This window comes from Vidua macroura, chromosome 3, assembly GCF_024509145.1.
Source record: "Vidua macroura isolate BioBank_ID:100142 chromosome 3, ASM2450914v1, whole genome shotgun sequence".
Taxonomy (NCBI): domain Eukaryota; kingdom Metazoa; phylum Chordata; class Aves; order Passeriformes; family Viduidae; genus Vidua; species Vidua macroura.
The window spans coordinates 96,147,144-96,173,206 of record NC_071573.1 but is presented as its reverse complement, the minus strand read 5'-3'; the positions used below and the strand labels follow the sequence as shown (position 1 = coordinate 96,173,206).

The 26,063-nt window shown below is 35.5% G+C and overlaps 1 protein-coding gene across 1 annotated transcript in view; it reads right to left on the bottom strand.

Annotated features, from left to right (window-relative positions):
• Window positions 1–26,063, bottom strand: part of SNTG2 (syntrophin gamma 2) — a 132,105-nt gene that overhangs the window by 56,173 nt on the left and 49,869 nt on the right. The window contains exons 10-13 of the mRNA XM_053973308.1: window positions 22,882–22,969; window positions 19,444–19,535; window positions 8,146–8,273; window positions 21–150 (exon numbers count right to left, since the gene is read on the bottom strand). Of these exons, the coding sequence (XP_053829283.1) occupies window positions 21–150; window positions 8,146–8,273; window positions 19,444–19,535; window positions 22,882–22,969 (438 nt within the window). The remainder of the gene's footprint in view (window positions 1–20; window positions 151–8,145; window positions 8,274–19,443; window positions 19,536–22,881; window positions 22,970–26,063) is intronic.

The following is a 26,063-nucleotide window of genomic DNA, read 5'->3' as shown; positions in this document are numbered from 1 at the left end:
ATATGTGGAAAGTAACATACATTTTGAAGTGTCAAATCACTGATGTTAGTTGACATTGCTCTCAGCCAGTCAGCACTCTCCTGGGCTGTATAAAACTGAAGTATCCCAGTACTAACTCCATCGAGTGCCAGCACTTCAAATGCATTTGATCTGCAGTAAGAAGAAATATATCCGTAAAGGAAGATATGTCAGTTTTCTGAAACTGCCCAATATTTATCAGTGTTCAAGTGATTTTTATGCCTTTGGACAAGTTTTTGAGTGTTTAATTTACCAATCGATAGAAAGGCAACAAAACCAAGGATAATAGGGCAGTACCAAGAGTAAGAGATACAATAAGTACTTTCTCTGTACCAATATATACCTGTGCTGTTGATCATTTACTTTCCCTGGGTATACATATTATGTTCATAATTACTGAACTTAAGGTAGTGTATTCAGGAAATATGCATTGGGTCTTTTTGAAAAAAGATAGTGTTTTTTTCAAACCAAAATGCCAATTTTATTTATTGCATTTTGGCTTAATTTACTAGGAATGTATGAAGATTCAAAACACTGTCTTCCTTAGCTTTCATTTCTTGGATTCCTAAACTTATTTTATGTAGCATTCAAAGCAATGCTTACTTCAAGCACATTTATGTCATAGGAATTTGAAAAATGTTCTTAGAAGTTTCTTCAAAAAATTTTCCTTAAATAGTCTTCTCAAAACAGCATTGTCAAAGGCTAATGTGCGACTGCATTTTATTAACTTTTAATGCAACTTTTATGTGTTTATAGAAACTTTATTCTGCAAATGCCAATGTTTTCCTTTCCTCACTATCTGCAGTGTTAGGCATTGCGTATGTACCTTTGAAATCCCCTGCATCTGAATGCTGGTGGGATATGCTTTTTTAACTCTTAAAATTTTCCAATAGGAGCTACAAAAGCTCATTAAGTAGTGGCATGAAAGTACACTGGTCTAAATTTCTAAAAAGTGACACACAATAGTTGCAGTAACTAAACTTCAGAAAGATAACCAGATTATTTAAATGCCTATGATTGTGGCAACCACATATGATTGCCAGGAGAATTAGATTTTAATTATATACTATTGTGAAAGACAATTATAATTAGCTCAATGATTTTGCATATGCTTGTTTTATGTATAATATGGAGAATATCACCACTACCTTCTACATTTGTAAATTAGATATTTATACTTATAAGTTATATTGCCCCATTTCTGGTACCAACCTAGAAGAAAGCCAGCTACTGAATCAGAATAATGCTCTATGAAGTTGCTTCTATGAAGAGTCTTCCTGGGGTCCTCTGATCTAAGGTGAAGTCCTCTACTGCTTAATTGATGATATATGTCAACATTCAAAATGACATAGAGTGGTTAATGGGCAGTTATTCATTCCTGACGTAGTGAAAAAGTTATTAACCTAACCTTTGTCACTGGTAGGGAGTTTGATGGTGAACATGAATACTGAACTCTATATACTTGCTAGAAAAGATAATATCCATCATACACAATAAATAAGACAATGTGTCTGATTTTTAAAGGAGTTGTAAAGCATTATACCTGCTGTTTGCAGAAATTAACATGCTTGGCCTGAAGGCTTAGATATGTACCAGCCGATTGTCCATTTTTCTGTCATGATTGAATAATCATGGGAAATACTAAAACTTGATGGCAGTGGCACAATTCTGTGTCACTTTCATTTCAGTAATCTCTTTCACCTCTTCAGAAAGAAAGAAAAGATTTAAAAAAATCCTTTTATTGCCTTCAAGTAAACTGAGTAAAATAATTACCTCCCAAACATATTGTTCTTTTTACCTAAGGTTCTGACAAAGATCCCACCAGTGCTGTAATGAAATGACTTATGGTATGATCTCTTAACATCCCACTGAGACATGTCAGAATCTGTCAGACCTTATGCATTGATACACACTGGTGCCTGGAAACAGACTTAATTTAATGCTGTGAGCAGAAGCCATTCATAATGCCCAGCTTAGATATCCCATTCAAATATCAAAGCTAAGATGCTAGGATCCTTACACAGCAAGAGGGCTGTCCAGAACATTTAAGAGAGCCAAGCAATAGTATGTGCTCTCCATGGAACCACAGGGTGGTTCTAGATACTAACTCAGCTTCTGCAGATGCACAAAGACCTGAATGCCTTATCCCAGTGGCAAAAAGTTATCTAATGGCTGATGAAAGATCACAGAAGGGAACTCCTTGATTAACAATTCATGCAACTAAAACAGGCAACCAAAATCTAAAAAACCCAAATTTTTATTATAAAAATTACTTAATATTTTATCATTTGAAACATGGTGCTGGTGATAGAGTGGATTACACTCAAACTCCTATTGTTCTTTATATTTTTTAAAATATGGTGATCAACTACAGATAGTTAATAATATTCAATATTCATCTAGAGCTCTAAAACTTCATTAACACGATATTTGCACAGAATCAAATAGGGTGTGAGGGATCCTGTAAGTCCCCTAGTCCAGCCTCCTCACTAAATATCTTAAAATACCAATCTCTTCCACAGGAAGACCAAAACTGGACACAGAGGGAGCTACCTCAGGTGTGGCCTCAGGAGTGCAAGTAGATGAGAATAGATGAGAACAACCCTTGACTTGTTGACTACGTTATTGCTAACATAGCCAACAAGTCCATATGGGACTTCATCACTGAACCTGTGCTCAGCTGACTCCTGCTCAGTGGGGAGTCTGCCAAGATCCCCAAGCCCTTCCTGCAGAGCTTGTTCCCTTGCTCCAGCACACTGACTCCAGGACATGCTTTTTCCAGGGCTCAGGCTGCTTCAAGGCTTCTGATGTGCCAGTGGTGGTCACACTATGTGGCACACAAGACTGAGACCTTTGGGGCACTGCTGTCCCCAGTGTGCTGACTTGGAAGGAAGGTGGTTTTACCAGAAAGCAGTTCAGTGTAAATGACATAGGATAAAAAACAGCCACTGCTTTTTAAAGTTTACATATTCCAGTCATGAAGTCTATGGTAGTAACACAGTGTTTTTGCCCTGAATCTTAATCAACTTTACTGTGATTATTTCTAGCTTTCAGTTACAAATGTTTCTCTCTGAAGATCCCATAATATATTGATATTGTTCCATGTACCACACTTGTGTTCTGAAAAGCACAGTGTACAGAAGGCTACAAGTAAAAACAGATATCCAAACTAAAAATAAAAGCTTAACAAAATAAATCCTGAGGCTTTTGTTTTAAGTGAAACAATCAAAGCAAGCACCAATATGGCACTGGAATTCACGAGAAAATAAATCCTACAGGCTTAAATGACATGCATTTCTCTTTGCCATTTCCTCAAAACAGAGAAAAGAAAAAAAGAGAGACAACAAAGCACCTATTCCTGTTAGCTGTCAAGGAGAAGCTTTCCATTTAATACCAAATAATAAGTTTGAAAGATTTCAAGACGCTATAAAGTTGCTGTAGGGTTTTTATTTTCTTTGTTGGTTTGTGTTTTTTTTTCCCTAAGGCCCTAGGATGATTTTAAAACAGACAGAGGAAATTGCTACATCTTCTATTACTGCAGTTATGCTACTGACTACTGCAACCAGAACAAGACATGAATATTCACATTTCCTAATACTAGAAATTTGTGTAGTGCTGCCATCACATTTCTTACTTTGAGATTTGTTTCCCTATCTGTAAATTTGTTTCCTTCAAGCATTTTTGCTAAGGAGCAAGAAGCACCATTTTCAATACTCAGTGTCTTTCTATCTCACTTTCAGGGTGAAATGGTGAATAGATCTGCATTCCTGGTCTCTTCTGGAGTTTGTTTATGGCATTAATTTCTTGTAATAAAATAAACACTATCATTGTGAGCATAGCAGTCAGAATAACAGATGAGCATTGGTAGACTTTAGGTTCTCTTCTTGAAATTGACACCTTTAAACAAATACTATTTCCTAATATAAATAAGGAAATTTTTCCATACAAGCAGTTTGCTACTATAGAGGTGTTAAATCCAAAGACTTTTCTAGGATAAAAAGTATTTTCAGCACCAGCTGAAATGGGAAAAGCTGAATTTTTACTTCACTGGAGGCTAAGATTTCCAGCAAAGAATATTTTTATATTTTTTAGTATCTGTGGCACGTCTTCACAGACATCTCTTCATAAGACATCTCTTATAGACTTATATAGGTATTTTATCATATAGCAATTTCTACAGAAATCTAGATGTAGGTTTGACAGCATCTCTTTTATCTTTACTACCATGCTGTTACAGACAGATTTGATCAGCTTTGCATCTTCCCAGATCCTGAATCAGTACTCCCTCTGGTTTGTATGATTTTTTCATGTTTGAATTAATTTTTATTGCTTTTGTTAAAACATTTTCTTGTGGCTTGTTTACACTACTACGCAGCCCTCTTGCTACAATGTCTACTTAAACTGAAGTTTTAAGGACTTTGGGTAGATCTGAGTGGAAATTGTCCAAAAAGAAGGATCTGAATTACTTAATCTCTTTGAAATGTCATGTTAGAAGTAAGGGGATTTTGTATTTTAAATGTCACAGAACCTCGTATCTTACAAAGTGTTTAAATGTGCGCATATAACTGGACTATTGACAGAAAAGACGTAGCTCAGAAGATATCAAAGCATTAAGCATAAACTTGGATTGCATTTTATGTTTGGTTTTTGGGGGGACATTTTGATTCCAGTATTGTAACTTTTATTTTCATTACACTTAGAGCAACCAAATAAGATAACTGAAGTAACACAGACATTTATGTTCTACAGATGTGTCAGAAAACTGTGAGAAAGTTCATTCAGGTTTTGTAACTCAGTGAGATTGTGCTTAATTTCTATATGTTTTTCAAAATAGTCTATTCAATTTCTTAGTTTTCAATTTATTTATCTAATTAAAGGGATTTTGTTAACTTACTGAAATGATAAATGGAAAATACCATTCTTCAGAAAAAATCTGTTAAGAAACCAGTGAACGCATTAAAAAAAAATAAAAATACACAATACTTTGGAGTAGTTGTAATGGTCAGAATACCAAGAAATAGAAAATAACACCTACATTTAATTAGGTTGTTTTGTAATTGACGTCACACATACATGAGCTCATAGCTACTGGATGAGAATTACTTTCATTCCACTCACTATTTCAGTTTTCCATATTCTAAATAAGCATTTTTTCTTCAGTCTCTATACTCATAATGTTCAAGATGCTATTGCTATTGTACCTTTACTCAAAGCTTCTGTCAATACACTGTATAAAAATTATTATATATTACTACCTGTACCAGCTGTAAGGACTAAAAACAGTTATCTGCATTTCCCCAAATAAAAATTCCGTAACAAAAATGAAGGACTACAGTGCATGAACCATGCACTCCACCTTCTAGAAGAATACCTATCTTTACTTTTCTATCTTAAAAAAAAAACAAAAAACCAAACACTCCAAACTATAATATGAACCACAAATTCCTTTGGGTAAGAAAAACTTACTGACATAATTTCTCTGTTAAGCTTACATCAAATTTATTGATCAATTCAATCCTCAACAGTCAAAAATGTTTCTGTTGCCAACTAGAAATTAAGAGTATTCACAGCAGTAGCATTCTCACTACATTTATATTACCTTACTTCTAACAGAGAAAAATTATATTGATGGATTCGTGAGAAGTCTAGAATAATAGAAGCAGTAGTGCTATATAGTAAAGGCAAACAAATAAAAACATTATTGAATTTCTAACTAATCAAAAAGACTAATTAGCATGCTACAAAAATAGGTATCTTCAGACAGACTCCAATCATATCAGCAATGTGAAATACACTAATTCAAGGTGATTTCAGTAGTTAATACAATGTTTAATCTTCCACTGAGAACAGGAATGGCATTTCCTATGTTTTTTATCTTTCCTTCAAAATATTTTAAGGATTTTTATTTTTGCTTTTGTTTTGTGGTATTGATAAACATATTTCACATGCCCAGTACACAGTGTTTTCAGTCATTCCTTTATATGGAAGGAAAATATCTATCCCATTCTCTCTTGTTTCTGTTAATACATTGGTGTTAACAGAATTTAAAATATATGGAAAAAATGTTCTTGTGTCATTAAGTCACACTCTAAAGACTTCCTGTGAAAAATACAATGAAATATCAAGTGAAATGAAAAGTCAAAGGCAAGTTACCTTTCTCTTCACATGAACAACAAATAAGAATCAAACTTATACAACCACTCTTTATCTCTCACAAGCAGAATGATGTACTGTCAGTCTCCAAGGAATGGCTCGCTCTCCCCAAGTCCTCTGCTCAGTTTTTATTCCTGAGCAAAGATGTTACACAGCATGGAATATCCCTTTGGTCAGTTTGGTTCACTGGTCCTGCTTGCTCCTCCTCTCAGCTTCTTGCCTACCCTGGGCCTATTTATTGTGTAGGAGCAGACCAAGAAAAAGAGAAAGCCTTGATGTTGTGCAAGCCCTGGTCAGCAACAGCCACTATACTGGCATGCTATGAATATTGCTTTAGTCACAAATCAAAACACAGCCATATAGACTACTATAAAGAAGATACTATAGATACTATAGACTACTATAAAGCTCCATCTCAGCCAGGCCCAGTACAATATCTGAAGGTATTTTACATTAAAGAATTCACAAAATACACATGCTGCTCTTTTGGGAACTGGATTCCCTTGGAATTTCTCCATCTAATGTGTAAAGCACAGGAATGAAAGTGCTTCAAACTATCAGAGTGGTAACTGAAGTCAGAGGTTTAAATGTTCTATCCTCTTCCATTTATCCTTTAGATGATGCAACACTGATTATAAGTTGATGCCTAAATGTGAACACTGAGATTTGTTTACTTAATTCACTGAATGTCTAATTCACTAATGCCTTGAATGTTTGGAGGTCTGTGATGGATTGGACAAGACTGCACAGCATGAACTTGTCAGTTGAAGTAGGGAAGAAGAAAGTGGTGGAGGAAGTGATGAGGCTCTAAGTAAAAGAGAATTAAGAGTTCAAAGAAATTCTGAGGAAGAAGCTAAAACTTTTCTGGATAATTTAGTATTATTCACCTGTGATGCTTTAACAAACTCTGGGAGAGGAGCTGTCAACTGCCTTAGAAGATGAATTGCTGTAAGTTAAAGCAGCATATCTGTCCTACTAGAAAAAAAATGTTTTTCAGGTAATTTTGAGGAAACAGGTAAAATATCTGGCATACATTAAGAAAGGTATTCACATGAATTTCTGGTACCTCCTCAGAGTAGGTGACCTGTATATTGATTCTTCAATAGAGATTCCAATTATCTTGTTAATATATATTAAAGGCAAATACATATAAGGCAACCCATAAATAAAATTCTCCCTTATGGAAAATAATGACAGTGAATGAAGTCCTGTTCTTATACAAATGGAGAACTATGGACTGCTTGGCCTACAACTACTGGTAGATTTGAGAGTGTTGTACCACAGAATGGTTTGCAGAAAAAGCTTATGTGTGCTGCAATGTGTTATTTTCTCAAGCATATTATTTATTGAAGCTTGATTAAACTTCACTTTTGCTTTCATATTTCCTGAAGCCCAGTAAAATAGCTTCTGACATCCTATTCCACGGTTACTTTATGAACCATTAGTTATGTCTCTGAGATGCAAAAAAAATCTATGATCAAAAATACAATATTTTGTACCATGTACTTTGCAAAAATCTCATTAATATGAGTTTCTATACGACACTGATACAAGCATATCTATATTACATGATAGCACAGGCATGATGATTATGCACTGTGTTATCATTTATAATGAAAAAGGAGGGTTAATTGACAATATTAGAATTGGGGAATATAGAAGTATCCTATTAGCGATACTGAAGGAAATGTAGTAGCTTCAAAATTCATTCACGTAACACCAAGATTAACCTTTGTACTAGCTGCTGATGCTAACTGAATTCCCAAGATAAAACAGATTATAGAAACATATTTGTAGGAGCTTTACCTTATCTTTGGTAATCACCATGAATACCATTAATCTTAGGAGAAGATAAACTACATAGCTTTTAATAAGAATTTCATATCTCCACTCAATTCTTATAAAGCCAACAATCCACAGCAAAACACTATGTACAGCTAACTAACCCAGTGCCTCCCCTTTTAGATTACAAACCTTAATTTATCTGTTCCGGTTTTGTACCTCGAGATTCGAGCCATCGACAGAGGAACTGATAAGGTGTCTAGCCAGCGCTTCTCATATTTTGGTTCATTAGCTATGGGTGAAGAAGGTGATGATGGAGCCTGTGCAGAATAAACGAGAAACAGTAGGAGAGCTTATAAGACAATATAGTCAAAAATCATGAATATGCATCTCTGGCTCTTTTTGTCTCAGAAGTGAATAATCATCACAATAAAAGTATTCAAGAAACTCAGGATGGGGTAGAGAAAAGAAAACCCATATGTAACCCATCTTGATATTTTGCTCTTGATGCAATTTCAGTATTACTTTAACATTAAACACATCTCCATTTTTGTTAATATTAATAATACTAGAAAGAGTTTTCAGTCATAAATTACATGTTTTTTTCTAAATGCAGTATAATATACATTTGTAGTTTAAATGAATTTGTTTTGTATAACTCTTCTGCATCCTTCTATCATCAGAGAAAAGGACATAAATAATATCCTAATTAAATACTACACTAGAACATTTATTTGTGCATTGTGCTCTTATATCATTTAAGAGTAGATTTAAAATTCTAATTCCTGTGTTATGATACTATAGATGGATGCCTTTTGAAATTTTATCTTTGAAGTCTTTCTTTAAATGCCTCTACTAGAAAGGCAAGAGTTGAGCATTTCACTCTTTTATAAAGATACCAGTAAAATTTACACAAAGGTGGCTGAGAAAGATTTACAGACATACATATTTAGTCAAATTTAGGCGGTTGTGCTGTTTCTGAACCAATTTTTTTTTATCCTGCACCATGCGGAGAACTTTCCAGTAGAAAACAGAGTTGAAAGTTAGCTATTTTTATATGCGCTATAAATAAACACTGAGTAGTATTTATAAAAACAAAGAAACCATAGAATGACCCAAATTCAGTTCTGTTCTGCCCAGGTGTTCAAAAGCCATAAAACTTACACAAAATAAAAAGCATTCTGGGAATTGTCTATTTCTTTTTCTTGCTCAGAAGAATTTAGGATTATTTTTTCCCCCTAAAGCTCCTTCTTACAGTCAACAAGGGCTGATCTATTTACTTCTTTAAATAAATCAAAATAGTGTGTTTCACATTCTAACAGGATGACTGGGACTTAATGACGGGAGTACAATTTCCTAGTAAAAGAAAAATTTGTAATGAAGTTACTGAAGTGGGTTACCCTAAGGAATGTTTTAGACAGCAATCTTTTTGGGGACAGGAATTTCATTTAGAGTATTTGCTATCCCCTAGAACCATACAGCTTTCATTTGACTGAGATCTCCTGGTGTTTTTGCAAAGTAGTGTATGAGTATTTCATAACCAATTCCACAGACTAATTTTGTTTTATCAAATTAGACACAAAGGCTAAAGTGTCTTCAAAATCTAGAATAAATTTATTAGTATCACAATGAAGAATCTGACACATATTACAGAATTCTGCATGGACTAAAATAATTGACAGAACCCCATGCAATCTGAAGTTGAAAAGGATCAACATAATCTAACATTGTCTATCTGGAAACTAAAATGTCTAGGAATAAAACAGAAGGTAGCTTATTGAAGTCAAATATAAATACTTGATTATGATCACTGAATCCAAGAATGAGAAAATAAAGGAACATAAAAAATTCCTGCAACATCATCTATTGTTCCCACCCTCTAAACTCTCAAGATGCAGAAAACATCAAGACAATTTAAACACAAAACTATTTTTCTTATAAACTATTAGTTGTACTTCTTATATCACATTATTGAACAACCTGATAAATATTCTGTAACATTCTAGGTAATTTAAGAGCATTTTTCAGAAAAAAAAAATTAGTAGGTCACATAGGTAATTTAATGTATTCATTTGAGTCCCTTACACTTCAATCAAATGCTTCAGTAGGGTATCAGCATAAAGAAAAAGTATCTCAATGCAAGTAAAAGTTAGAATTTTAGAAAATGTACATCACAGCTATTCATTAGGTTAATGAATTGAAGGGGAAAATTGGCCAACATCACTTGGTCAAAAATCTATTAACCCCAATGCTATGAAACTGCAGCATAGACATATTAATGTTAAAATGCTAACCTGTTAAAGCTGTTGTAAATTCCTAAAGCAAATGGTTTTCCTCAGACAATTTCAAAGATTTGATATTTGAAAAATACACTAAAAGGAATATTTTTTTTCCCCCACAGTTCCAAACTACTTATATCTGCAGAAACTCTACTGCATGATCTGAACATTAATGGACAAGAACAGCAAAAGGGTATGAAGGGGTCAAAGTAGTCTAAGTTTCAAATATGTATTTCTTGTGAAGCCATATTCTACTAACAGTTTATGGTGGAGCATAAAGTTGGAATTACCCCTCTTCATCTTAAAGACAAAACAGGGAATACATATGTCTGTAAGACCATTGCATAGATACAAAATACTATCATAGGACCAGCAGCTCATTTTGTTTTATTTAACCTATAATCTATTAACAATTCAATCCGAGATTCCTTGATATATTCTCTTCAAAACGCATGAATAAAAAAAAGAAACTGAGGAGAAAGCAAGTGAAAAAACAAGAGAAAGGGCTGCAGAAGAAGCTCATTATACTGAGTGAGAGATAAAAGAACTGCTAAAACAGATAAACGTATAGCAACGAAGAAAAAAAATATTAACTTTTCCCACACTGTAATGCGATATGAACAGGTGATTACCACTCAAAATTTAGATCTTGAAATTTAGATGTTGAAAAGAATTGTTTTTTAACAGTTAGGTTAACAAAGATTAATTGGTCTGGAGAAGAAACTGCTGAGGGAATTATATGACTGAGATATGTAAAAAAAATAAGTAACAGAGAAAGGGGTTAAGAAACAATGGTTCATTTGGCATTTTCACATAAGAAGCAGGGGTATTGATTAGAAATAAAAGATGTAGGATAAAACCAGAGAATGAATGTTTTAGTCTATATAACAAAGTATAACAATGTTTTAGTCTATATAACAAAGACATAGGAAGCACCTATGTCAGAAGTCACCAGAGGTGCAGGAAATATTCCCTAGAAATAACTGTACATATTTCCTCTGTTCTTGCATTCTCTTGAGGGCATCTGCTGGGAATAAGCTTTTTTGGCTGGATAGTTCTTTACTCTGACCCAGTGTAGTGAGCTGGCTGACCTTCAAGGCATCTCTCCACTAAATAGCTGCTGCTGCTGATCTTGAAAATTCTTCACATCATTCCTCCAAAGCACTAAAATAGAGATCATCACTGTAATCACAGCTTTTAAGCTCTCAATCATTTTATACCTTCAGTTTTCTGCTGAGGTTGCCAACAATGTTGCCAATTAATGCCAATTTGCTTGTAACACCTGCCCATTAAGAAATGGATTGAACACAAAAATCTCATTTTTGACAGAACAGTGAACAAGAATCAATTTTTAATGACACATAATCACTACCTACCTGGGACAGCTGTGTACTGTCGACATGGAGGAGGGTCTGACTCTGTATCCCGTTAGCAATCACTGACCTATGAATGACACTGTAGGCAAGTGCTTTAGTGCTTTCTTAAACAACTGTATAACTACTTATTATGGTGCAACCAAAAAGTCTTCCAAGAGGCAAAAAAAGTCCAGAAAGTCCACCACTAATGGGGAGATGTAATCAGACCTATCTCTATAATTTAGTTTCCACTAAGAGCATAGGAAGGAAGGGAAAAGATCCCAGCTGGCTGTCAATTTTTTCCTCTTTTTGTGACATATAATTTGCAGAGTTTGGGAAACTCAGTTATTTTACCTTAGTTTCTTTTAAACTGTCATTGATTTTAAATCTCTGCAAGAAAAATATCATGTCATTGGAAGAAAGTATTTCTGAACCCTCTCTAGCAATTTAATTTCCAGCTGCTGCTAGGGCCCTACCTTGAAAGCAGCCACAGTGTTATTTTAAGTTGACACAGTCTTTTCATTAAACTCGGGCTTCAGGAAGGCTGAAGCTGGGTTAATTTACCTGGAATCAAAAATACTTAGGGTCACATTACTCAGCAGGATTAAGCTTGGTTTTAAATGTATTTTTCATCTCATATTACAGTGTCTGCTTTGCAGAAAGGGAAATGATGCCCCATCTTTGGAAGTATCCAAGGTCAGGCTGAATGAGGCTTTGACAAGCAACCATCCTGTGCCATCATGTGGCACATGCAGGAGAACCAGCTGATCAGGTACAGCCAGCATGGGTTTAGGAAACGCAGGTCCTGCTTGACCAGCCTGATCTTCTATTACAAGACCTAGTCGATGAGGGAAAGGCTGTGTGTGTACCTGGACTTCAGTGAAGCTTTTTTTACTGCCTCCTACAGCATTCTCTTGGAAAAGCTGGCAGCCCATGGCTTGGACAAGTGCATCCATCACTGGCTAAAATCTGGCTGGATGGCTGGGCCCAGAGAGTGCTGGTGCATGGAGTTACATCCAGCTGGGAGATGGTCACAAGTTGTGATCCCCAGAGCTCAGTATTTGGGCCAGTCCTGTTTAACATCTTTACTGGTGATCTGGAGGAGGGAATCAAGTGCACCTCCAGTCAGTTTGCAGAGGACACCAAGTGGGGTGGGAGTTATGTGGGAGGTAACACCGAGTATGTTATCTGCTGGAGGGAAGAAGGATCTGCAGAGGGATCTGGACAGACTCTATCCATTGTATGAGGTTCAACAAAGCCAAGTGCCAGATCTTTCACATGGATCATAATGGTCCCCTGCAGTGCTACAGGCTGGGGGTAGAGTCACTGAAAAGGTGGAGAAGGACCAGGGTGTCCTGGTTGACAGCTGAACATGAGCCCAGGTGTGCCCAGGTGACTACAAAGGCCAGTGGCTGGAGAAAAGGCAGCACTGGGGGGGTCCTTATTGCTCTCTACAACTACCTGAAAGGAGGTTGTAGCCAAGTAGGTGTTGGTCTCTTCTCTGAAATAACAAGTGATAGAACAAAAGGAAATGGCTTCAGTTGCACCAGGAGAGGTTTAGGTTGGATATTAGGGAAAACTTCTTTCCAGGGAAATGACTGAGTCACTGTCCTTGGAGATATTTGATATGTAAACAGGACACCTAGAGATATGGTTGGTGCTGGACTCGGCCATTCTTAGTTAAGCTCAGGTTGGATTTGATGATCTTAGTGGTCTTTTCTTACCTAAACATGTCTATGATTGTACCATTTTATGAAATAAGAATCAAGGGTGATATCCATTAGGAAAAAAATATAACCTTTTACTGGTAATTTGGAAGTTATCCATTTTCTGCTTTAGAGGATTTAATATTTCAAAGTGCATCCTTAAAGCCTTGATCCTGTTGCATAAACTTATATTTCTACAAAGCACATGTAAGAGATATGACTAATCTTGATTACTGTCTTTGTCAACACTGGTTCAAAAAGAGATGATAATGATGATGTTATTTATTTCTCAAAGTAATTTTTGCTGTTTCCATTTCAGTGAGCATTGCTGACAATTTCTGAAAAAAATATAAAATATCTCTCTGCAAAATATGTCTATGAAAATGGTAGCAACATTAATATATTTGATATTTATATATTGATATATTTTCCTTGTAAAAACAACTCTGTGGCTTAAATTATAGAAATATAAAACCATAGAGTATCTCAAGTTGAGGAGGTCCATAAGGATCTCTGAGTCCAAATCCCTGCTAATCACAGCATTACCTAAAATTAAATCATATGATTAAAAGTGTCTTCCAGACATGCCTTAAAATCTGAAATGCTAAAATATCTTGGCATAGCTTCATTGCCTTAAACTATAACTGAAAACATTGGCCATTATGTTTCGGTGGATTTCATGACAATCTCTTAGATTAGAAAATACTAGCTTTCGTGCATCTTTTTGATGCCAACTGGAATGTGCTTTGCCAATGCTCCATTACTGAAAATGTTTCAGCATACTCAAAAAAAAAAAAAAAAAAAAAAAAGTCTTCAATAGAATGAGTTTTTCAAATAACCAGATCTGTCTTACACTTATTCTGAAAAAAGAGAATTAGAGTTACATAATTTCTTGCAACAATACCCAGCAACATTCAACTCAGAGTGAATTGGATGTGCTCTCTCTACAGTTTTTAGTCCAGTCTGTGATTGAAATGTATGTATATATTTCAATACATATAGGTTGATTTTCTGTATTTCAATGAACCTATCTGACCTATGTATGGCTGAGCATTTACTAATACTTATTACAGGGACTGACAGAAAGCAGGGGCTTTATGTTGATTGGAGAAGAGAACATGACTGCTTCATTTAGCAGTAAGAGTCTCACATTAGCTTATTTTAATCGTTAAACAACACAAATATCAAATGTATAGCCAAGAGTAGAGACATGAGTGAAACTCTTGTGATGCCCAGACAACAAAACAAATTATGGTGATATCTACTGTAGATAGGAGTCAGAGCTTTCAACTTGCCTCAGAATTCAGAGGGATTTAATTACGATATCAAAATACCAGTGCATTCCTTTGATGCAGCATGAATTCAGAAGAGGGTCTGTATTTATTTATTTTTAATGGAATTCTTAGATGCAGGTGCACAATTCTGTGACAGTTTTAAGAAGACAGTAATTATCTGGTAAAGTATGCATCACCGAACCATTTAATAGATAAAGGCTTCTATAGAGGAAACATGCTCTTTCAGGTGAAGTAACAATTTGGAGTTGTAATATGATGTCTTCAAAATTCAGTGAAAGCAGCACCTTTTAATTACACAGCTCTATCTACAATATTTTAATTGACAGATGTTTCATTAAATGGGAGGAAGGTGGAAAAGCATGTGAAAAACTCCCTTCCTTTCATTTCAGAGAAAAGAAATACTTTTAATTCTAATGCTGCATCAGATACATGCTTTTGAGATATAATGATTTCTCTTTAAGACATTTAATTATTTTTAATTAATGTATGAGTTTACAGACACTGAGCACCTATAGATGATGTTTACATAGAACCTGTATAGCAGTACATGTTAGGGACTTACACTGCCTTATTCACTGCAATAGCTATGCATTTAAATCAGTTGGATTACTATTCTACCAGTGAGGAACAAATTAAAACTCTTTCAATTATATAAATTTCTCTAGAGGTGATTTACAATGGAAATATTAATGAATATTTCATTACATCTGTGCTGCTAGGTGCTAATACATTATTATTTTTTTAATGTACCAATGGCATAAAAGCCTGAGTAAGATATTTTTAGAGAATACATATGGACTTTTTGTCAGAAACTTGCACCTTTTTCTTTAATTTTTTTCCCTTGAGCTAGTATGTAATTGGTTTCTGAGTAACCTCAACAACCTTGCCTGGTATACCTTTCCAGATGTAATTTTCCTTTGGGGGTAGGGGACAGGGACCAGAGTAGTTTATATTAAATCTCAGCACAAAAAGTAGAAAGTAATTATGACTGCTCAAAAACTACAACAGCAGTCAAAAATCAAAATCCAGTATTAAATGTATATAAGGAAAAGAAAAGATACAATGTTAAGATCATTATAGTTTTACACTATAAATGCAAGTGTACCCAAACTTCAGCTGTTAGACACACCATTTGGCAGCCTTATATATCCCCAAATGGGGCATACTGTCCTTGCGTAGAAAAATTAGCTCAAGCTTAGGGAAACTCTTTGAATTTCACAGTCTGCACACCCCTCAGAATAAATCTGAGTCTTCACTCTTGCTTCTCTCTCTGAGATCAGCGTCAATTTGTTGCTGGAGCTTGTGGAAAGGCACTGGATGCAGCTTAGCGGGAGAACTTGCTACCTCAATTTTACAATCCATTTTCTCTATAAGCCACATACACATATACCTGAACTGCTAGTGTTCATCTGTGCTAACATCAAATTTAGAAACATTTTACTTTTTGCTGCTGCTGCTGAAAACTCAAAATGAGCAAATTCAAAAGAACTGTAAAAAACAATATATTCACATGCAAGGGCTGTGTATGGAGAAAATATATATAATTAAGAACTAAAACCATATACCTAACAAACTGGGGAATTTCCATGCAGAAGGAAAGGCAACCTGATCAGTCAATGGTCATACATTCCCCTAAGGTATCCAACAGAATGGATTTTACTCTCACAACAAGGGTGTCCACCTCCCTGTCATGAATCCTCTTCCCTTTTTGCCATTTAGTGCTTCAGATTGAGTCGTATCATTCTCTCACTCTAGAACTAGGAATCCCATAGACATTAAAGATGTAGAGGCATCAAGGAAAAAATATTTTAAAGCAATTTATAAAAATGTAAGTGCCTGTTTAGCTTCATCTAACCAACTAACCTTGACATACACTATCAAAATTAGAGTTCTCAAATAACACAAACACACTGAAAACAACCATTTACTCTGGTCTCACTTCACTTGTTAGACCTTCACTTTTAGACAATTCCAGGAAGCTGGATTCTCAAAGAAATGAAAACCTAGCATATTCTGTGTTTGCATTTTAACTGCCATATTAGCCATGGTGTCTGAAACAGTAATTTGTTTTATTTACGTTATTTTTTTTCCCACCACTAATTTCTCCAGAGAGCTGGCCTGGATATCTAGGATATTTGGACATCTGGTAGGATATCTCTACAGCACTTTCTTCATTGTTTTAGACTTAGAATTCTCCAAGTGAACAACCTGTACTCACTAGCCTTGAAACCACCTCTTTTGTATGTTTCATGTTTCCCTCCGGAAGTTTACATTGTGTTCATTAAACTACTTATAAGGTACAGATGAATGTGACTGCCACTGTCATTTGTCACGGTAGTGCCCAAGCACAAAATAATCAGGTGTGAAGAGAGCACTTCAGCTCATTTCTCTGGGTTTGAGAGAATCCTGTTTAAGTGCTGTACTGCAAACTGCTCTGATATTATAAAAGATGGATATAAATCCTGAAGATGGCATCACATCACATACAGCAGATGCTTCACAGCAGGGGTGACAGACATAGGTCTAACAGAGGCAAGACAGCACCAGAACTGAAAATGGTACAATCCTATTAGGCAGAAAGAGCTTGCTGCTAAGATTGCTAAACTACTGCCTCTCTGATACAAGCCATTGTTTGTCAGAAGACATCCAAAATGACAGCTTGGTAAAACTGGAATAACAGTAATTCCTTAGCTCTCATTCCTGTCTTTTCCTTTACATGGTATACTTTTTGGAGTAGAATTTCCATTTATAAATATAGGTGCGTTGTCTATTATGGCATGGACCTGAGTGTGGTTAAGAAGGTACATAAAACTGCAACACAAACTTACAAGATGCAGTGTTCAAAGTGAGTCAGATCTCCCCTACCAGGGAGAATGACATTTGACTCACTTTGTAAAAACAGGATTCAAAACAGGATGTAAAAACAGGATTCAAATATAATTAGCCTTATTAGGCAATAGCATTACTGAAAATGTCAGTTCTGGTTTTACTTTACCATAAAACTGAAAATATTTAATTGAATAAAATAGAAGTGCTCACTAGATGGTAGCTGAAACACATTCATAACCACATTTCAAGATATGATCACCGCTCAGTTACACTCAGAGTTTGAGAAAAGTTTGATCATATAGTGCACCATCTCAAAATCCAGTCATTCCTGCTCAAAATACGTAGGGCCTTGCTTTTGAGTTTCACAATAAAATTCTAGCAATTTTTCATTTTGTTTTCTGTGAAGGGAGATCATGACTTTTATGACCTATGATGTAGATTGTCCTGTTTATTCCACTTCTACGTCTTAGTGTCTATGGTACACATAGCTCTTCATGTGAGTTTTTGTCAGGCTTCAGAAAAATTAAGTGCTGTATAAAATCAACCTAGTACCTTACTATCACACCTTTTTAATTTCTGTTTTTCTGCTTATATTTCAAGCCTATACCCTATACCCTCACCATAGCCTTTTGTGTGCTATCTTGGCAACTAATTCTAAATTACTCTGATACAAAACTCCAGCCACTTATTTATATTTTTATAATACAAGAAGTTCCAAGTGTGCAATTCCCACAGCAGTCATTAATGATTGTTAAAAATCATCACAACACATCCATTCTAGCATTTAGTAGGTGCTAATTTACTAAAATGTGCTAATGCTGGCCATAGCCCTTTTCTTATAATGTAAGCTCTTTGCAGAAAGGACTTTCTTTGCCTGCAGAGAACCTGGTAGACAGGCATTGCAGAATGCTGGATCCTGAGGTTTGGATTCTTTAGTAAAACAACAGCACAAGGCAGTTAAAGTTAATAATCATCTGGAAAGCTGCAAACAAATAAACATGAAATCTTTTGTATCTGTGACCATTTTGGACACCAAACACTGAGGTACAAGTATCAACACAGCAAATTTCTGTTTATTTATTTCTTTATTGTACATAATGCCTTTATACTATCATATATGAATATATTTTTAGCATATAAAAACAAGCTTTAAGGAGTAGTAGAGAGAGACAGTGCTCAAAGAAGTGCAATACTTGAGAGAAGTACAGTAAGCATCAGACAATTATATCACTGCCTGAGAAGAAAAGGGAAAACAGAGGAGAAGCCTTCTGACCATTCAGTGGGTGTTCTTTCTGTATAATTTAATATCCAACTGGAAGACTAGAGCTGAGATTTGTTAGGTGTTGAAAAGGTTTTGAGCATGAAGGTCCGTGTCCTTGTACAGCTAGTATTTACATCTTCAATCTTCATTACTAAAAGGACAGCACTGTTGCTTACTAAGACATCCTATGTTCTTTGGTGACTACCACTTTTCATGGAGAAAAGAACTTATTTTCTTTCCCCACAATGCTGCAATTAATTCCATCACAGTTGTTCACTGCAGAAAAAAGAACTGAATATCCTCTGGGTTAAAGAAAGAGACTTTTTTTTTCCTCTTTTATATATTTTTTTTTCTCTCTTTCCCATTAAAAAAAGTTTTCTTCAAGAATTCAACTTTACATTATTTTCTTAATTTCACCTGCATTTCAGCATCTCCAGCTGGATTAAATTAAACAGTATAATGCTACAGTTCAACAACATATGACAAAAGTTCACATGAATTCATGTCTAAATAATGATTAAATCTTACTGTGTTCTCTCTTCCAAACTTCTCAGCTGTTTCAGAGTAAAAACCTAGCAGTTCAGGACCATGTGTTGAGGACTTTATAAGTACAGAATTTTACAGTATAAGCACTTAAAAATTAATCAAAGCAAACAACAACAAGAACAAAACTAGGGTAGCCTTACTCTAGCATTTTGAAGTTCAAAATGGGAAAAGAACTTCTAGAGCTCACACCCACCATGATTTTATTATTCATCTGCATACCGTGTTAGTTGAGTTTCCATTTAAATGTAAGCCACTGTCAAAGAGAGGTGATGAAGTTCCACTGCTGTGATCACTGGATGGTCCAGGGGAACCTGGAAATCAGATCAAGAAAAATACCTGCTGATGTTAAAATATATATATATATATCAGACAATATCTAGTCCAGCTGTAAAACACAGGAAGAATTTTTAATATAATTCCCCAAAACAAGACAGAAATACTACTTGTATTTTAGAAAGACAGACAATTAAATATCCATATGCTATATTTAATGTCTAGAAATAAAAAAGGTTTCATCTGAGAGGGGCTGTGCTCATGGGATCTATTTGTATGCTTAACTCTTTGCAGGATTAAGCCTTTTTTCACTAAGAATGAAATATTCAAAACAAGCAGTCCTTGTCTCATCCTTAAGTGATACTTAATCAGTATCCACAAATAAACTCATGTCAAATTCTGTTTTTTTTTGTTGGCAATAATGAAGGAGTGGAACAGATAAAAGTGTGGCGAGAACTGTAGGTAGATATTTCTATGTTATCACATCTTGTGCTTTTGCCATGACATGAGATGGTGTAGGGAAGGGAGATGTATAAGAAGGAAGGGGAGGTAGATGCTACTCCTGATGATATGCTCATGGTGATGATATGGGTTAATGGGAAGAGACAGTATGATTGCAGTTAAAGTGAACACACCACAGCACTAAAACTGCCAGCACAGCAGCTGGTCTGATCGAATGCTGGAAGGTAGGGGACCAAGTGCCTGAGTCTTCTGGGATGGCAGGAGTGGCCAAGATAATTCAGAATTACGCATGTATGCACTTAAATCCCGCCTGCAGTGTGATTTGGGAATTTCTTTATTGCATAATGGAATTGCTGCTTAGCTTTCTAAATGTGTTATTGATGCTTCATGACTGGAATTCCCTTTTGTGCATGGACTTGTGAAAAGCTCTTATTGAAACGGGGTGCTATTCTCTGTAACTCCATTACTATTCTCTGTAACTCCAGTTTATTTATTGTCTTAAATCAGAACTATTTTCCGTAATTTTATCCACCTTATTTGCTTATTTTCACACCACTAAAATGAATATTTATAGCAAGCCATTTACCAAAGATCACTTGACTCACAAACCTTGGTTTCAGCTTCTATTGAATGGCTACACAGAACATTCTAGAGAGGTGCATGTAAGCTCTTGTGGAGGTCCAGGTTCAGTTCAGGAGAAGGGCCATTTCTTAAGTTCCTTACATGTCTGATCATACCTAGCAAGTTTCTTTTTTTGAGCACGTGGTATAAAGCTGGGGTCATGCATGGGACTGGGGAGGGTAGTATAATGCTTGCCAAAAATTTCCTCATGCTCTGCATAAAGGAAGCAAATCTGATAAGCTGCCCAAAATAAGCAGTTTACACACAAGGTATTTCAGAAGCATTGCTGCACTCCTTGATAGTCTGGTAACTTGTCTAGAATGGCACTGTCATTGCTCTTCCAGAAAAAGTTTTCTTTGAACAGTAATCAGGGGCAGACCCCAAAAACTGCTAGCTGGTCACTAGCTAGTCATTGAGATGGGAGATGGCCTCCCTGATAATCACTGCTTTCTGTTTCCAGAAATAGTACTTTATGGAAGCAGTGCCATGATCTCAGCCTCCCAGACAGGAATGCTGCAGTATCTCCTGGTGAGAAAGCCAAGCTCCCCATGATGTACAAAGAGGGCACCAATATTCCTGGACCTATGTGAACCTCTTGTGAAGGTGGCAGCCAGCTTGTGTAGAGTGTGTACTAGGTTTTAGTGGCAAGGGTTTACGGGCTGGGATGTCTCCAGAAGTGGGAAATGGCTGGGCCTGCCCTGTGCCAGACACAGACAGATCCAGCCAGATCTCACATAACCATGCAGCTGAGCTCGTAGCACCTCTGGGAAACTATTTAACAAAGGGTAAAATGCAGAAGAACAGAGACAATTATAAGGAAAAGAGTGACACAAGGCCAGTGAAGAAGGTGATGTACAATTTATTTGTTTTGTATTGTCTTTGTATTTTGTATTGTCTTTGTTTCTCAGTGCCTGAATCTATTTTAATAGGCAATACATTTATCTAAGTTTCCCCACATTGCCTCTGCTTTGGCCATGATGGTAATTAATAGCTAATCTCTTTTAACCTAAGAGCTTTTTTGTTTTATTTGTACACCATGTTCTGTTTGAGAACAGGGAGTGAGAGAGTGTCTGAGTGGGAGTTTGGCTCTTAGCTAAGGTTAACCAATGACAGGCAATACAGTTCAAGTATGCAATTGATGTCAGTCTACAAGATGAGATACAAGTTCTAGTAGCACTGTCATAGTCACAAATAAGTATGTCCAACAACACAGACAATATTGGTAATATGCTGCTAATTTGCCAAAATCATGTTTAAGCTTGGACACAGTTATCCAAGACACTGTCAACATAATTTTAGAGTTGTCTGATGATCTAGTAGGAAAAGTAGGAAGACTAAACCTGAAGACTCATTAAAAGAAACACTGACCATGTATTTTCAAATGAAAATGATGAGCAGTAAGCACTGAAAGAAAGATTCTAGCATGAAATGTATAGTTCAGCTTAGTCAGCTTAGTAGAGGCCTGCCAAGTTGGCTTTTGACAGATATAAAAATCTAGATTAAATGACTGACACTCTTCTAATGTCAAGGTCTAAACTATGACACCTGTGAGTCTGTTAAAATTAGGAAAAAACAAGTACATAGTTGAGTGCAGCTTAAATAAATAAAATCTAAATCAATCCAAAAACAAGACACATTTCAAAACCTTTTGCTTATTTTGGAGAGAAAATAATCTGTTAAAATAAAATGGTGCAAAATTATTTAATCTGATTAAATAAACAGATTTATTATGAACACTTTTCTAATTGCAACACTGATCACAACTGTGCAACTTGAATATTTTATCTGCTAACCAAAAGAGCCCCAAGCTTCCCTGAGCTGTATTGTTCATATACTTTTTAGTATTGCTACTGTTAAACTACTCAGTTGTCTCAACATAATTCTGCTGACAAAACCAATCAAAATAGCAAAGCAATTTATGAAATACAAATAATTAATGTTATCCATTTGTTTGGTAAGTGTCCTCAAAGTACCTTTCCGTGCAAATGTATTATTCAAATGGTTGTAAACACTATTTTATTGTATTCCGGCAAAGCTTCTATTGAAAAACTTTCAGCTATCACCCATGACTGTACTGCATTTTAATGATTTTTTTCAGTTTTATTTTGAATAAATGATACGTAAGCAGCAAGGCAGTATGCATTTGATTCTTACATGTCAAACAGTAAGTAGATGGACAATTTTCTATTTCTTCCTGTAAAGCACTCAAGGATTGAATTTCTATTTCTGTCACTGCTAGCTTATTACAAGAATACCGCAAAGAGGAAAACAAATTACTCCCATTCATTAATTTCCTCTTACCTAATGGGAGCTTTAAAAATGATGGAGCTTCCCTGAGGTATTGAACTGTGATGGTAACTTCATCGCCAGCATTTCGCAGTAGGTGTACCTGTCAGTGTGACAAATAACAACTACTTTAAACCAAAGAACAATCAGTCATGGAAAGCACATTACTTACAATGAAATCAACATTCCTGTTGATCTATAATAAACTCAGTGTAAGCATTTCTGACTTAGAATTTAGAATAGTTGAGGATCAAGCCACAACAACAATGAAAAGAGTAGGCAAGACCAGTGGAACAACCTGAATAAGTAATTTGTTGGGCAACCTGATATTACATACCAGCTGAACACAACTTCCACTAACTGATTTTACAAAACTGACATAAGATAGTGGGGAAATATGTGCTTATGTAGATATAATACATTAATTTTGTCTGTATACAAAGAGAAAGATACATGGCAGTATCTTAATACATCATACACACCTTGATCTTAAGTATTTGGTTTGATTGATTTGGGTACCAAATTAAGCACACTTTTGTGTTTCAAATATAGTCTTGAGTTTTGTGTCTTCATTGTCTGTAAGCATTTGTTAACCAAAAGGGAATAAATACAAATACACATGTATAGACATGTTTTAAACCATCAGAATTCACTTTGGGGCATATCACACTACCACATAAAGTGTTTTTTTAAATGCAGAACTACGAATAATATATGTGATGGAAATCAGGTCCTACTACAGGGCAAAGGTATTCCCCAGTTTCATATCCATGACTCTCAGGAAACAGGTATTGTGTTTGCTTTGCATGTGGCCTGTACACACAGGGCCTGAATTTCTCTGATCCAGTTTGTCACAAATGGATGCTACAAATGTGTGGCCTCTAAGCTAAGCATAACCAGAGCATTCATCCACCAAGCAGAAAATTAACTGACTGTAGCAAAGTGACTTACATAGATGCATTTAATGATTTAATATGCTGGGAGGAAGCTGGTTGTTGTATTGTTCCAGCCACCGTTTTAGCACAATGCCACGTTGGCCAACATCATGAGATGCAGGATTATCTCAAACATTTTAAGTTTTCCACTTGTGTACATAAAATAATGCTTACACCAGAGACTGATGTATTCACTTACATGAAAACATCAAGCTTATGTCTGATGGAAACAAAGAACCTTTTCCTTCTTTTTCTTCCACTCCCATCTGCCCCCCAACTCAATCTACTTTTAAATGATTTACTATGAAAAATACAACAGCCAGTGCTACTTACTCAGCCCCAGAAATCTGAGTGTTGTGCTTTTGTGGACAACTGACTATAAGAGAGCCTGAGGTCTCATTGTGGGGAAAAAACACCACGGAGAAAAATAATATGATCACTGGTTTCTGACTAAACCATTTGAAGATGGTCACAACAGGTGTAAACAAGAACTACAGAGTAGCAAACTTTGCATGCTTCTTTAAGGTCATACTAAAGTAGTAAAGGCTGCAAAGCAAACCAGTGTGTCTTAAATTCTAAGGTGCAAGAAAACTATGTCTCCTGAAATCCTCTGCCCCTTATTTCCTGCAGGAAATTTTCTATTTCCTAGTTTAGACATTATTTATTGCTCAAGGAACACTGAAGATGATTGGTAGCTTTCCTAGTCTCACTCTACTGTTACAAAAATAGGACAACCAATATATTCCCTTCAAAATTAAAAACATCAGAAAATATCAGGGCAGGAGGGAGAAGCCACAGTTGGCAAAAATTACAAGATCCTGTTACCAAGTGCTGCTGTACTTGTAATACCATTTTACTTTTCACCACATGGTAAATCTATTAAAAACGCCAACTTTAGCTTATAATCAGTACAGAAACAACAGTGTTTTGCATAATTAAATAGAAAATTTCAAAAGCAACAAATTTTAAAGGTAGACCTGATACATCTAATTGGAAGAAATATAAACCAAATAAAATTAATACTGAGAGCTCAGTTTCCTATTTACAATTGCCTTTTTAAATAAGCCAAAGAAGTGCTTTAATTTTACCTTTGGAATAACAAGAAAGAGTTTTGATTTCTTAATAGAAATAAACCTTTTTCAAACACAACTATGGTTCCTCTTAATTAAGCAAGGAATGTTTGTACACAAACATTTATCTTTGTCAAGAGATGAGAGGAGACAGCATGACAGATATATTGTCTAATGTACTTTTGGAAGACATTAGTCAAATTTTACAAAAATAAATCCAAAAATTGTTGGAACAAAACGAAATGGTAGACTAGAAAATGTTGCAGAGTATGAGATTTCATTTTTTATTTCAAATTTTACTTTGAAAAGGAAATAACTCCAATATTAATGATTTGGTTTAAAATTTCCAAGCATCACTAGTACCTTAAAAGATATTCACACTGTTTCATACTCTCCTGAAGCTGCTTAGTATTCTTCAAGTAGTGCCTGAAGAGGTCCGAGTGTTGAACCACACACATACTAACAGAACTAGATCAATTTCAGTGATCACAAGAAGGTCTTAACAGTCAGAAGGTCACTAAATAATGCACTGCTCTGTGATGCTGAAGCATTTGCAAAAGTCCACTAAGTCCAAAAAAGACAAATCCAGTACCTTTGGAGTAACATTCACTTCTACACTGTTGTGGTAAAATTATGAAAAGAGAATTGCAGAAGTGGGTGGGTTTTGCTGTTTTTTAAAAAGCATTAAATGCATTTAGTGCAGCTGACTCTGTGTGTGTGTGTTTATGCACTTACTCGTGTTCATGTGTATAAAGGAAAAAAGGGCTTCAGCTGAAATGCTTGTCTTTCATGCTGGCTCCAGTTTGCAGGCTTTGCATATCTCTAAGAACATTTATCAATCCAGGGTTTATTACACTTTTCTTTCTCATATGCACTTCTCAAGAACAGAACAGAAACAATGTTACAAATATAAATAGGAGAGTCTATATCTCAACTAACTACAGCAGAGAGTCTGCAGAGAAAAATATGACTCATATTTTAGGAAAACCTAATGACCTTGGTCATCTCATTTTTACTGTCAACATCCACTTAAGGGAAATTCTATATACATCTCTGCAGACAAGCCAAGGCACAATGCAAAGCTGCTGGCATTCTTTTTAAATTCAGGTTCTTTGTGTTTACTGTGATTTGATCTAAATCTTCAAACCTATCTGAATATTAATATTCACGCTGCTCAGAGATTTAGACAAGG